Source organism: Fukomys damarensis, unplaced genomic scaffold (genome assembly GCF_012274545.1).
Source record: "Fukomys damarensis isolate Sample0158 unplaced genomic scaffold, DMR_v1.0_HiC HiC_scaffold_32, whole genome shotgun sequence".
Classification (NCBI taxonomy): domain Eukaryota; kingdom Metazoa; phylum Chordata; class Mammalia; order Rodentia; family Bathyergidae; genus Fukomys; species Fukomys damarensis.
Window position 1 is genome coordinate 43,958,974 of NW_022900944.1, and position 14,171 is coordinate 43,973,144.

The following is a 14,171-nucleotide window of genomic DNA, read 5'->3' on the forward strand; positions in this document are numbered from 1 at the left end:
TGGTATAAACATGTGCATATATTGCTGTGGTATAATGCTTTTCATTCTTTTGGGAAGATACCAAGAAGAGGTATAGCTGGGTCAAATGGAACATCTAGTTTTATTGTTTGGATAAATCTCCACACTGATTTCTACAGTGGTTGCACCAGTCTACACTCCCACCAGTAATGGAGAAGTGTTACTTTTTCTCCATAGCCCCTCCAGCATTTGTTATTGGTTGATTTCTTAATAGCAGCCTTTCTTCCAGAGTGAGATGGACTCTTGGTGTTTTCATTTGCATTTTATGAATGACCAGTGATTTTTTTCATATATTTATTTGCCATTTCTAATTCTTTAGTTAAGAAGTGTTTTTTTTTATTTCAGATGCCCAATTTTGCACTGTCTTTAAATTTGGGAGGTTTGATTTTTTTTTTTTTAGTTCTTTATGTGTTCTAGATAATAGTCTTTTATCTGAATAGCTGGTGAAATTTTTTTCCCACTTTGTGGGTTGTTTCTTCACTCGATTGGTGGGTTCTCTTGCTGTGCAAAAGCTTATTTATAAGATGAGGTCCCAGTGGTTATTCTTTGTAGTGTTTCCTGTTCAGTCTGGATTTTGTTCATGAAGTCTTTGCCTACTCCTGGGTCCTCAAATTTCCTATCTATTCTCTCTTCCAGCAGACTTAGTGTTTTTGTTTTAATATTTATATCTTTGATTCATTTTGATTTTAGGTTACTGCATGGTGGAAGATATGGCTTTGGTTTCAATCTTCAGCATGTGGAAAGCCAGTTTTTCCAGCACCATTTATTAAAGAGTTCATCTTTTTTCCAATGAAGGTGTTTGACTCCTTTGTCAAAGATAAGGTGATTGAGTATGTCCAGAGTAGTTGCTGCATTCTCTAATCTGTTCCCTTGATCCTCAAGTCTGTTCTTTTGCCAGTACCATGCTGTTTTTACCACCATAGCTTTGTGGTATAATCTAAAGCTAGGGATTGTGATACCCCCTGCTTTGCCTTTGTTGCACACCCGAAGAACTTCATGAATACCAAACTAGCACTCCAAAAAAGTAATATATAATATAATATACTTTTATTGATTTGCATATATTGAACCATCCCTGCATTCCTGGGATGAATCCCACTTGGTCAGGGTGTATGATATTTTATTTTGGTACCAGGGATGGAACTTTCAGGGTATATGATCTTCTTGATGATCTTCTACATTGTGTTTGCCAGTATCTTATGAGGATTTTTGCATCTGTGTTCACTATGGAGATTGGCTTATAGTTATCTTTCTCAGTTGGATCTTTCTCTGCTTTTGGAATCAAGGTGATCCTTACTTTCAGGAATGGATTTGGGAATACTGCTTCCCTTTCAATTTCATTGAAGAGTTTAAACAGTAGTGGCAATAGTTTTCTCTAAATGACTTGTAGAATTCAGCAGTGAAGCCATCAGAACCCCAGCTTTTCTTTGTTGGTAAGTTTTTAATTATGTTTCCAAATTGGTTGATTGATATTGGGTTATTTAGAATTTTTAGGTCTTCATTCAGCGTCAGTAATTCATATGTATCTAGAAATCTGTCCATTTCTTCTGTGTTTTCCATCTTATTGGCTTATAGGTTCCAAAGTAGGTATTGATGATCCTCTGGATTTCTGCTGGGTCTGTTGTAATTTCACTGTTTTCATTCATAATTGCATGGATTTGGGTCTTTCCTTTTTTTTTTTTTTGATAAGGTTAGCCAAGGGTTTGTCCATTTTGTTTATTCTTTTGAAGAACCAACTCTTTGCTTCATTGATTTTTTTGCATTGTTCTCTTTGTCTCCATTGCATTGATTTCTGCTCTGATATTTATAATTTCCTCCCTTTTATGAACTTTGGATTTGTCTTGCTCGTGTTTTTCTAGAAGCTTGAGGTTCAGTATTAGGTTGTTTATTTGAGCTCTCTCTGTTTTCCTAAGATGGGTATTCAATGCTATGAATTTCCCTTGTAAGGTTGCTTTCATTGTGTCCCATTAATTCCATTATGTTGTATTGGCATTGTCATTTAATTGTGGAAGCTGTTTAATTTCTTCTTCAATTTCCTCTGTGACCCACAGGTTGTTCAGGAGGGTGTTTTTCAATTTCCATATGTTTGGTTGAGTTATAGTGTTTTGTTCTTGATATTTTGTCTAGTTGATCTGTCTATTTGCAACAGTGGCGTATTGAGTTTCCGCACTACCATTGTGTTAGTGCTTATTTGATTTTTCATGTTGCTATTTATTTTATATAATTGGGTGCACCAGTATTTGGTGTATCTATATATTTATGATTGTCATCTCTTCCTCTTATATTGTTCCGTTTACAAAGATGTAGTGACCTTCTTCACCTTTCTTAGTTTTGGTTTGAAATCTCCATTTTGCCTGCAAACAGGATAGCTACTCCTGTTTTTTTTTTTTTTCAGGTTTTTGTCACATGGAGTATAGTTTTCACCCTTTAACTTTAAGTCTATGAATTTCTTTTTGAATTAAGTGTGTTTCTTATATGTAGCATATTGTTGGATCTTGCTTCTTGATCCATTCTACCAATCTGTTTCTTTTGATCGGTGAATTGAGACCAATTAACATTGATGGTTATAACTGATATGTATTATCTTATCTCTGTTATTTTCCTGCTGTTGGCTTCCTTCTTTCCTTTTCTGTTTAATTTCTTGCCTTGACTGATGGATTTATTCTGTTGGAGTTCATGAAGTTGTAATCCTTATTGTCTCTTTCTAGAATATCCTTCAGAACACTTTGGAGTTCTGGTTTTGTAGTCATGAATTTCTTCAGGTGTTCTTTGTTGTGAAAGTATCTTATTTCTCCATCAATTTTGAAGGATAATTTTGCAGGGTACATCAATCTGGGTTGGAGATTGTTTTCCTTTAGGGCTTGAAATACTTCTCTCCCAGCTCTCCATGACTTGAGAGTTTGTGTTGAGAAGTCTGCTGTGATTTTGGTGGGCTTTAATTTATAGGTGATTTGTTTCTTTTCTTTAACAGCTTTTAATATTCTATCCTTGTGCTGAATTCCTGGAATTCTGACTATTATATGCCTTGGAGAAAGACTTTTTTGATCATGTTTTGAGTCCTATATGCCTCACTAATTTGTATATCAAATTCTTTGTCCTTGTTTGGGAAGCTTTCTGCCATTACTTCTGACAACAGGGTTTTGTGTCATTTGCACTATCCCCTGCTTTTTCATTGACTTCAATCAATCTTAGGTTATTCTTTGCATCATGTAGCAGTTGCTGGATTAATTTCTCATGGTCCCTTGCTATTTTTAAGAAATATCTCTTTTCCTGGTTACTAAACAAAATCCTGTCTTCTATATCTGATATTCTGTTCTCACATTGGCTCATTCTGTGTATACTTTCAATGCAGTTTTTAAATCTCCTGAATATCTATTTGAATCATTTCATGGATTCCATTTCTTTCCTATGCTGGGTGTTCATGGTTTCCATCATGCTCCTCTGCTTTATTTTTTTATCTGTATCTTTCATTCTGGTCACCATCTCTGTAGTTATCTGGGAAATTATTTCTGCTTTGATTTTTTTCTAGAGCTTCATTCACCTGCTTTGTTATTTCTGCTGTTACCACTTCAGAGAGTCCACGTGGTGGCTTTCAGATTATTCCACTTCATTGCTCCTGGGGTTTGCCTTTTGAGAGCTGAAAGTCTGTGGGGATTACATCTTGTTTAAATGTCTTCTCATTTTCTATTTTTTTAAAGTTTGATTCCAGAGTTGATGCTTGTAAATTGCTTATGGCAAGTAACTTTATTGCCAGTATTCAAAACCCTTAGGAAATGCCTACTTCTCAGAAGTGTCTTCTATGTGTAGCTAGCTTTTAGGTTTTGAGTCTGTTGCAGGATCCTACCTCTTCAGTTTATTGAGGATAAGAAATTTCTGCCTACTTGGTCCCCCAGCTTCCATTTTTTTGGCACTGGCCTGTAAGCTTTTTAAAATGACCCTTAGGCAATCTCAGTCTTGGTATACCGGGAGGAATAACTGATTAGCACAATTATGTCACCTTGGCTAAGGTAGTACAATCAATAACAGTAGCATCAAATACAGCCTAGAAAATGACAAATTGTAGCCCTTAATATGGCTTTTTTACCCTTAGGGAAGAAGATTTAAAAGGCATTAGGGGGTAAAAAATAGAAATAGAGGAAGAAGAAGAGGTCAGAAGCAAGGCTGGAGGGCAATCTTTAGGAAACTGGTGAAGAAGACAGGTGGGAAAACAAAAGCAAAACAACAAGAATAGAAAATTAGAAACTGTGTTCAAACAATCAAGAAAAAACAAAATAAAACAAAACAAAACAAGAAGTAGAAAGGAGGAAAAACAGAAAGAAAAAAGAAAAAAGAGAAAAAAGATTTAAAAATCTGAAAATATCCAATTCAAGGCCCATCTTTGCTGTCACTGTTAGGCACTGCAGGCAAACAGAATCCAGAGCCAGATTGATTAATCCCAGCAAGCTAGCTGCAGCTTCACGGTGGGGGTAGTGCATAATCCCAGCCAGTCTACTCCTTTAGTTCCTCTGAAGTTCAGGCTGGTTTCTGTCTGTGAGGCTGAAACTGGATTCTTTGAGCCTACAACAATCTATGTGTCTCCTGCCGGCTTGAACTCTGCTCCCTGACCTCCTACTGACTTGAACTCAGCCCCCACACCGAGGTACCGAAAGCCACTAGATGGAGTCCACTTGCAGCTGTTCTGAGTTCTAAGCTCAGCTGGCCCCACTCCAAGATGGCTACCAGCCAATCCCCCTCTCCTGGGTAAGGTCTGAACCAGATAACTCACCAGCCACTGCAGTACAGTTTATCCCCTGCTCTGTTCCACTGGTGCATCTCTCCGTGGAGGTCTCTGGGGTTGTGAGTAGTCATGATGCATCAGCAGTTTGGCCAGCAGTTCCCTCTCAGAGAGTCTGGGCTCTGGAAGAGAGCACTGCTTGGTACTTCCCTCCTGTTAACTAAAGTCTCTCCTAAGGTTTCTCTCTTAACTCTCCCTGTAGACTTCAATTCTCACCTCAGATCCTCCCTGGGTCCTGGGGACTCACTTCCTTCCTTCTCCTCCTCAAGCTGCTATATTCCATTATTAGGACACCAAATTTCAGAAAGGCTCTTTGCTGCTTACCACTCCACCCTCTTCTGGAAGTCTGTCAGTTCCTCAGTTCCTTTAAAAGGTAACCTTCAGCTTGAGGATTCAAGGAAGCAAAGACCAAAACCTGAAGGCTGATTAAAAATGGGACCCACCCCCAACTGTGAGATGCTCCCAGCAACACCTGGCACATCCCTGTTCATAGAATAATGAAATGAAATAAATAATCCCTTTGTGCACCGCAAGCCTCCTGAACTTGAAAATAAACTTTGCCCATGGTGGTGAGCAAGGCACTTAGGCTTTCAGACCAGCTGGGGCACAGGAAGGAAGGAAAGAAGGAAACATCATTCGTGATGTTATGTACTGTAAAACTTTTTACCTTTTAATCCTCACAGTAATCCCTGCGATGGGGGTTTTCTCATCTCTGCTTTTCAAATCTGAGCACTGTGGGGCCTAGAGATGTGAGTTAGCCAGTTCAAGGTTCACACTGCCATGGGACCAGAGCTGAGGATCAGTTCATTCTTCCCACTCGGCACACCGCCCTTCTGAGGCCTCTTATTCCAGCTGGGTGCTGAATGCCCCAAACACGGGTATTAAAGATGTCTCTGTTCTTTTTCTCTCCCTGAAATAACCATAAACCAAAAGAATAAAAAGTCTACTTATGGAGAAATGCCTTCTACTCACAACTCCAGCTGTACAGAGGGCTGCCTGGTGCATGAGCATGGTGTGGACAGTGAGGATGTACCTGGTGCTGGGACAGCTGGCTCTGGGGGCAGAGCTCAGGCCACATGCTGAGTGCCAGGCAAGCCTGCTCTGCCTGGAAGCATGGCATTGGGTGCACAGGCTGACAGACGGCCTTGCTGGTTCTTAGAGAGCACTGAGCATTCTGGTTCCCTCCCAGGGCCCAGGATATAAAACTGACAACTTCCTCACTGTCCCTTGGGAGATGCAGCATCTCACGCCCAAAGTCAGACTCTGCATTTTCATCAGAGTTGCAGCTATGTGAAAGCTGGAGCAGCACTGGGCTAGACTGCAGGGATTCTGTGCTGATCAATCAGGGAGAAAACAACTCACACATAAACCACCAACAAAAACCACATCACCCAGAGGGCAACAGAGCCCAGCAAATTTCTCTACAGCAGCGCTCAATGAGAATAGCATGGCCCAAATCCTACGAGTAGAAGAGCCGTGAAGTTTTATGCCATTCAACCTGACACTTGACTATAAAGTCAAAGGGTAGATCCATCTACTATTGCAGGGATTGCAGGGCCCATGAGCTCATTTTGGTAAAAAAAAAAAAAAAAAAAAAAAAAGACAAGAGTTGACCAACTGAGATATCTACAAGGCATCAACAAGTTAACAGAAGTTCATACGTACATTTTACATCAGAAGGGGAACAATGTCCTCTAATACTGGGCTCTGAATAATGGGCCGGCATAATATGCTGGCATACTCAGTAGAAAGTGGGTGGATAAAGAAGCTACTGGTAGACTCTAGGTGGGGGCATACAAGTGTTCACTGTCTTCTCATTGTGCTGCATATTTGAAAAGTTTTATAATCAGCTCTCCTTCATGGGAGAACTGTGGCTATGAAATGGAATGCAAACATTATACAGCGTGTTGAGTAGAAATATAATACAGCTTTACCCCAATTTGGGGAAGAAAAGAGCAGGTTTGGGGTTGTGTAGGTGGGCCACTTTCCTCACCATAAGCAGAGGAAAGGCAAAGATTCCATAGGTATTGTTTAAAGGTGGTAAGTCAATGAATCAAGAACCTTTTGGACAAGACAAAGGAGCCATGACTGGAATGGAGGAAGACACAGGAAATACTGAGGGTTCCATATTTTGGGCATTGCTCCTTCTGGAGAGGCAGTCAGTACATTGTAAGAAAAAAAGCTTTCAAGACCAATCAGAGTCTTAGAGTAGATGGCTAAGATACAGTGTCACACTGTTCATTTGTGAATTAAAGGAACTGCAAACATACCCAGTGAGTTTCTTGGGAAAGACACTCTTGATGATGGTGTTGGGATAGAGTATGACTGGGTGGGAATGAGAGTCCTGTTTTTTACTGTGTACTCTTTTACATTAAATAATTAAAACAAGCAAACAAACCAGCTTTTGAGACATGTTGCTTTAAATTTTATTTAATGGGGGTCAGAAGAGATTTAGCTTCAGTTCACCCCTCTCAATCCAATAAAGAGAAATATTTAAAGGACTGTCAAACACAGGTCCTAATTGTAAACCAGGAATGGCTTCTAGAGGCAGATGATCGATACTGCATGGACTCCCAAGGACAGGGAGACTGGAAATCTTTAATGATGTAACACCCTCCCTGGTCGTAATGGCGAACGTGGGTGTGAGGATTCATCACTCCTTTAGGTCTTTTGGCCTTAGCAGTGTTTAAGGAATCGAACCACAGCTGCAATTACATGAAATGCAATGGAATGTTTTGTGGGTTTTAATTTCTTCTGGGTGAATCACTTTTATTTCTAGACAGCAGATAGTTTTACCCTCCCTCGCTGTGTGCACTTGTTTGTTGAAAGGCTTCTCGCTGCTCTCTTTGACCTTCACATGGGTCCTTGTGTTACAGAAAGAAAGTCAGCCTCCAGTATGGGGTGCACTGACCTCTTTTTGAATGGCATAGGATCCTTGGACACCTCAAGAAAGCTAAGGTCTGACATTAATCACCTGCCTTTGTATTTCCCTCCATTCTGCTGCAGGGTTTCAATCTGTTCCTCTCAAGAATGGGTACAGTGAGGACATCGAGTTGGCTTCCCTCCTCCTGGTTTTCTGTGAGATGCGGCCGGTCCTGGAAAGCGGAGAAACACCAGCCAATCAGATGAGGTGGTGATGGATTATGAGTACTATTGCCTCATGGCCTTAAACCCACTGAGACTAAGATGTCAAAAAGAATTCCTTTTGACTAATTTTCTAGACACCCAGCATTTTGTCCTCTGAACACCCTTCTTCCTTGGAGAATGCTGTAGGATTCTTGGAGTAGGCTGTGTAGTCAGAAAGGGTGCTGATCCTTGTGAGTTTCTCCTTTTTTTGTGTCACCAGAAGCAGGGCCAGATGGTGCTCTTCTAGATAAGCTCATCACTCTGGAAGCATTTGGTCTTTGGTCAAAGGGTCTATGCGCACTCAACAAGGACCTGTGCAGGGAAGGACTTGCGCTAGCAGGAGAGTTCCTCTTGCAGCTCTCTACCCTGGAGGTGCCTTTCTTTTGGGGCTTTTTGTTTTGCCAAGCCCTAGAAGATTCTTGGACTCTCCTTCAGATAACTAGTTTGGTAGGTTTGGCAGGAAGGTCTTACCTCACTGAATGGTATTAAAAGATGTGATCAGGATGAAAGGTTAAGAACAGAGCACCAGGCTGTGGGTAGCTGGGGCTTGGGTTTGATGGTTGAAGCTTGGCTATTTATCGTGATTCTAGAGTTTCAGAATTTTAGTGGCGGCCTCTCCCATAACTGCGTCCCACGCAGCAAGTGTTTTTGTGATGCCTGATAGGTAGCTAGTCCAATCTCTCCCAGATCTTTCCAAAGCTTGAACTAGGCTGGGGAAGTTCCATGGTCCCTTGGGTTTTCTTTGGCAAACCTAAGAGACTGTGGTTCTGGTCCTGCTTTGGGTGATTTGGGCTTGGTTTTCTCATCCTGGTGGCTTTCTGGGTATAATTCATTGCCACTGAAGTCGTTCTTTTGGCTGCAAGAATTCAGCAATGATTTGCTGGCCCTTCCGGAATGTAGATGAAAGCCTTCACATGGGGAAGTGGAGAGCAGAGATGTGATACCTGTTCACCTGCCACAGGAGCTGGGATCCATCCCTGTTGCCTGTGGAGGGAACCAGTGCTGCCCCTCTGTGCACATAAAGCCCATCTGTAGACATTTTACAGAAGATCCAAGGGATGAGGATGGTTTCTGAGAGTAGTAGGACAGTGTGTGTTGAGATGCTGTTCGCAAATCTGTCATAAATAACTGGGAACCGTTATGAATAATTTAAGGGACTAGGTATGACCGGCAGCAGTGAAAATATATTTAGAAGGAAATTTGTTTATTCAGCTTTGATTTTCTTGGTGAGGAAAACTCACTGTGCTGACTGCTACAGAACAGGCATAGGGGTGTGGGGTGCTCTGTGGGCTCCAAGAGCAGTCTGTTCCCTGACGGAATACAGTGGAGAGCTGAGTGTGTGTGATTTCACTGCAGCTGCTGGCTCTCGCAGTTGTTTAGTTCCACATCTGTCAGGTGGCATTCCCATCCACATGAGCGTGAGGGCCGCTCTTGGGAGCCGAGCTGGGTGCTCACCCTGGGCTCTCTCCTTGATGCCCAGGGTTGAGCCTTGTTTCATTTATCATCATCTGCTGGGTGCCCAGGATAGGCTTTGGTAAGCATCCTCTAGGAAGACTTGTCTGAGCAGATGATGGACCCAGGGGGCTCCAATGAGTTTACTCATAAAACATTCGCTGAGATAGAGTTTAAAGCCCCAGAAAATGTCAATAAGCACTTTAAAACCCCTTGTAAGAAGCCATTTACATGTCACAGTTAGTTTATCAATTCCCAGACCTTTACTTATAAAGCAGTATAGAAAGAGTATTTTTAACACCACTTTATTCCCTACTATATGGAATAATAGGTCAAAGAACACAAGGACCGTTTTCGTGATGGATATTCAACTGTTCTGTGAAAGTAAACAGTTTCCTTTAGGTTGATGCGTGATATCCAATCATCCCTATTAACTGGAAGTTGCCTCTGCCAAAATGATCTAAAATGGTGAGAATCAGAAGAATGGGACTGGGGACAGAACCTGGGTACCGAGTGGAGAGGCTCAGTAGAAAGCTGTTTTGGGGCTCTAGGTGCAGCAAAGCAGACATGAGCACCCCTTAGGAGAACAGCCACAGCACACACCCTAGAATCCTAGACAGTTGAGTGCTGTGCTTGACCTGAGAGGGCCCGAGTTTTCGAGGTTGAAAATGATCTTCCCTTTGGAGAGACGTGGAAGCACGTGGAACCCCTACCTTGTGCCTCACCAGCTACAGTGTGTCCCACCTGGGTCCACAGAGCAGGAACTGCTATGCCTACAACCCGAGGCCCAAATGCGAACCTAACTACTGAACACACAAACCATGAACATGGGGTGAGAAAACGGGCACAAGGCCCCAGTGCAAGACAGACCCACGTGCACACCTGGAACAGGTTATTGGCAAGTGACGCTGAGCCTGGGAGCATCAGATGAGAAGGAATGTCCTAGGGCCTTTCAGAGACATCCAGACAGCACTGGAAAAGGCCTTCGGGAACGGGACACAAAACTAATTTCCTGAACCTAAAAATTTATTATGTAAGTAAAGAAGTCTCCAAAGGTAAATGGTTCACAACCCCAAAGGTAAAGTGGAAGAAAAGACTCACAGTCCAGGGCAACACCACCACGAGATGGAAATCATGAAGGAAAGGACAGGCTGGGAGCTATTACGGGAACCTTCTTCACACAGGGAGATTTTCTCTGATTTGCTGCTTGAGGGATCTCACTTGGTCCCAGGAGGGATGAATGTAAAACACATTCACAGTCCCAGTCATAATTTAGTAAGGATTTTAAATTCTGAGAATAAAGAAATAACCTCGACCTCTTGAGTCACTAGACTGTCTCCAAAGAAAAACAGGTCAGTCTAACATCAGAGTGACGTTCATCAGCTCTGATGACTGCAGGACACGCATGGCATGGACAGGGTAAGAAGATGAGAGAATGCAGTGTCCAGCTACTCCCACATCCAGGCAACAGAAGTGCAACTGTGGGTATGCAAGAGTTTAGATTTGTATCCCCATGCAGGAAGTCTCCAGGCAGCCCCCGACTTAGTGGTATTTTATTCAGAAGAAAAAGCTTTTTCCTAGGGAAGGGGGAAATCGGGAATAACTAGTTTTGCAGTATGGTTACATAATACATTCTAAAGACAAATTCCATAATCAGAAGCTAAAAAAATCAGCAAAAGTAAGGTGTTCTAAGACCAGGTAAAAGTGTACTACAGGATTTCAACTTTGATGACTGAGGATTCAGGTAAATACAGTAAAATGTCCTGCGGATGGCAGATTCATTCTAAGATGTTTATTGTAAAAAATGCAATTTTAGTTAGGACTGTTGAAAAACTAAGGACCATTCCCTGAGAAAAGAAAGGAGCAACAAGAAGAAAAAGAGAGAAAGAGAAACTTGACCAAGAAATAAAAATAAGGAAAAGACTGAAAGAAGAAATAAATGTAAAGTAAATGTGTGGTAATCAAAACGACATGGATAAAAAGTTATAATTGATTTGTTAAGTGGGGTGAATTCTTACTAGTGAAATCTACCTATGTAATGTTTATAGAAGCAAGCCTAAAAGCAAATTATAAAGATAAGCAAAAAGCCCAGACAAATACAAAACAAAACAGCAAAGAAACAGGAATAGATAGAAGAGTTACTGGGAAAATTCGGGAGGAAAAGTTACTATCAATAGAACTAAAGTGCATTCAGAATATGTAATGATAAAAATGCTTGGTTTGCCAGGGAGCATAGGAGTCATCAGGATATACAGAACAGAACCAAAATATGTAAATGTTTCTACAAAGCCAACTAGATAATGAAAAATCTTTCAGAATTTGAATGATCTAGTATAGAAAAAAAATCACCACGGACAGGAGATTTTCATTTGATGTAAGATATATACAACTTAACATCATAAAAATGGGATAATATATTGTTTTCTTCTTTGTCTTGGGAATTTTATGAACTTGGTTGCATAGTAGGTCAGAAAGAAAATTTTGCTACATTTAAAAAAATGACTTTATAAGTCATTCTATGGCTACATAGCCCCTGATGAATTTTTCCTCCCTGGTACTGGGGATCGAACTCAGGACCTTGCCCATGAGAGGCAGGCACACCACCTCTGAGCTTAAACCCCCATCCCCTAGAAAGATAAAAAAGTTGGTGAAAATCCTCACTATTTGAAAAGAATTTCCTACATAAGAACTTCCTATACAAGTACACGACTCAGGAAGTTGGAAAACATTCACACCATAACTGTACAGACACACTTCATTTTGATTCACTTCACAGATACAGCTTTATTGTAACCCACTGAAGGTGTGAGGCATCCCTATATTGAGCAAATGTCTGGTGCCCTTTGTCCCTACCTCGTGTACTCACTTTGTCACATTTTGATAATCCTGACAACATTTCAAACATTTCTATTACTGCTGTATCTGTTAGGACGATCTGTACTCTTTCACATTACTATTGTAATTGTTTTGGCACTGCAGACTGCACCCATGTAGCTGGCGAGCACTGCGTGTGTTCCCAGGGCCACACCGACTGGTCCCTTGTCCGGTCCTCCTGCTTTTCCTTGGCCTCTCTATGTCTGGAGATACAAGTAACAATGCCACAGTGTCCTCTCAGTGTTCCAGTGAAACAGCCACACATCTCCGACTAAAGTCCGAACTAGACGGGATTCAGATTTGCAAGGAAGGCATGTGGAGACCCACGTCAGGCTGAAACTTAGGCCTCTAAGGAATGGTTTTGGGAGGAAATCGAGTATTCCCCCAGGGAACACATGAATGACAAGGAAACAGCCTTACTGCTGGTATGGAGCCAGTTCCAGTGGGCTGGACGGACCAGACCACCTCCCTATGCCAAGGCCTCATCTGGAGCAAGGCCCTGACCTTCAGCAGCGCGGTGAGGCTGAGAGGTGAGGAAGCTGCAGCGGAAGAGTGTGAAGCTGGTGGAGATTGGCTCAGGAGGTTTAAGGAAAGAAACTGTCTCCATCAGGGAACAATGCACCTGGTCACCCAGAGGCTCTAGTACAGATGAGCAAAGATTACTGTTGTTTTCACACCTGCTAATGCAACGTCCATTCTGTGGCCCATGGATCAAGGAGCCATTTTAACCTTCAAGTCTTATTATTTAAGAAATAGATTTGGTAAGGCTACAGCTACCATAGATAGTGATTCTTCTGCTGAATCAAGGTAAAGTAAATTACAATCCTTCTTGACAGCATTCACTGTTCTCAACCTTCAACAGACACCACCCTGATCAGCCAGAATCCATCAAGACTTCCAGTACCAGAAAGATTATGGTTTTCTGAAGGCTCAAGTGACTATTAGTATTTAAATGAAGTATTTTAAATGAAGGTCTGTACACTGATTTTGGACATAATGCTACTGCATACCCAATAAACTCCAGCATAGTATAAATATATATAACTTTTATATGCACTGGGAAACTAAAAACTTTATGATACCTGCTCTTTTTAATGATCTGCAATTAAATCTACAATCTCTCTCAGGTTTGCATGTATTTAAAAAGTGCTTGCCTTAAGACCTGCAAGAACGTACATACTAAGGACTTACACACTGAGTATTCACAATAAGAACTTTTCAAATACCAACAGTAAAACCAGAGGTAAAAGCCAATTAAATGAAACACAAATAAAAAATTATACAAAAAATGTCATAGTTAATAAAAAAGACCCATCAAGCAACCCTTTGTCTATTAAAATACAAAACCACCTAAGCAAAAGCACCCAAGAATAAAGTTTGGACAGGAGACTGAACCCCAGATAGTAAACTACACATCGGGATGATTGCCTTAAAGCATGTAAATGGGCCAAAATTGTTCTGAGAAAAAAAACGCAAAAGTGGGAGGCAGAGTCCTACAGAAGTCACTGGAAGGGTGAAAAACCCCTATTAGATAAAACAAGTATCAGATCTAGATAGTTTTTCTAGCTGAGTTCTATTAGAATTTCAAGAATATAATTCTGATTTAATTCCACTGATATTACTAGAAAAATGGAGATTCTGCAATTGTCTCGAAGCCTTGTAATTTTCATACCAAAACCAGAGAATGGTAGAAATCCTAGCTCTCCACCTACTCTACACAGCCACCGTTCAGTATCACTTATGGACACAGATGTTCAGCTGAAGAAAAAAGTAGCAAGTCATTTCCAGCTACTTACATAAGCCATCATCACACTCAATTTTGGGACATTTTCATCACTTTGGAGAGAAACCTTGTGCTTATTCATTGTCACACCCTCTCTTTCCCCTGGTAACTATTAATCTTTCTATGAATCTGTTTTAGCAATGT

The 14,171-nt window shown here is 41.1% G+C and overlaps 1 protein-coding gene across 2 annotated transcripts in view; it reads left to right on the forward strand.

Annotated features, from left to right (window-relative positions):
• The first annotated feature begins 7,855 nt into the window (after positions 1-7,855).
• Positions 7,856-14,171, forward strand: part of LOC104858279 (1-phosphatidylinositol 4,5-bisphosphate phosphodiesterase gamma-2) — an 18,097-nt gene continuing 11,781 nt past the window's right edge. The window contains exon 1 of one of the 2 annotated variants that reach the window (XM_033757811.1): positions 7,856-7,890. In XM_033757811.1, coding sequence (XP_033613702.1) covers positions 7,876-7,890 — 15 coding nt within the window. In that variant the 5' untranslated portion in view covers positions 7,856-7,875. Of the gene's footprint in view, positions 7,891-9,806; positions 9,839-14,171 lie in introns of those variants that run through there. The other variant, XM_033757812.1, reaches the window with a different exon arrangement.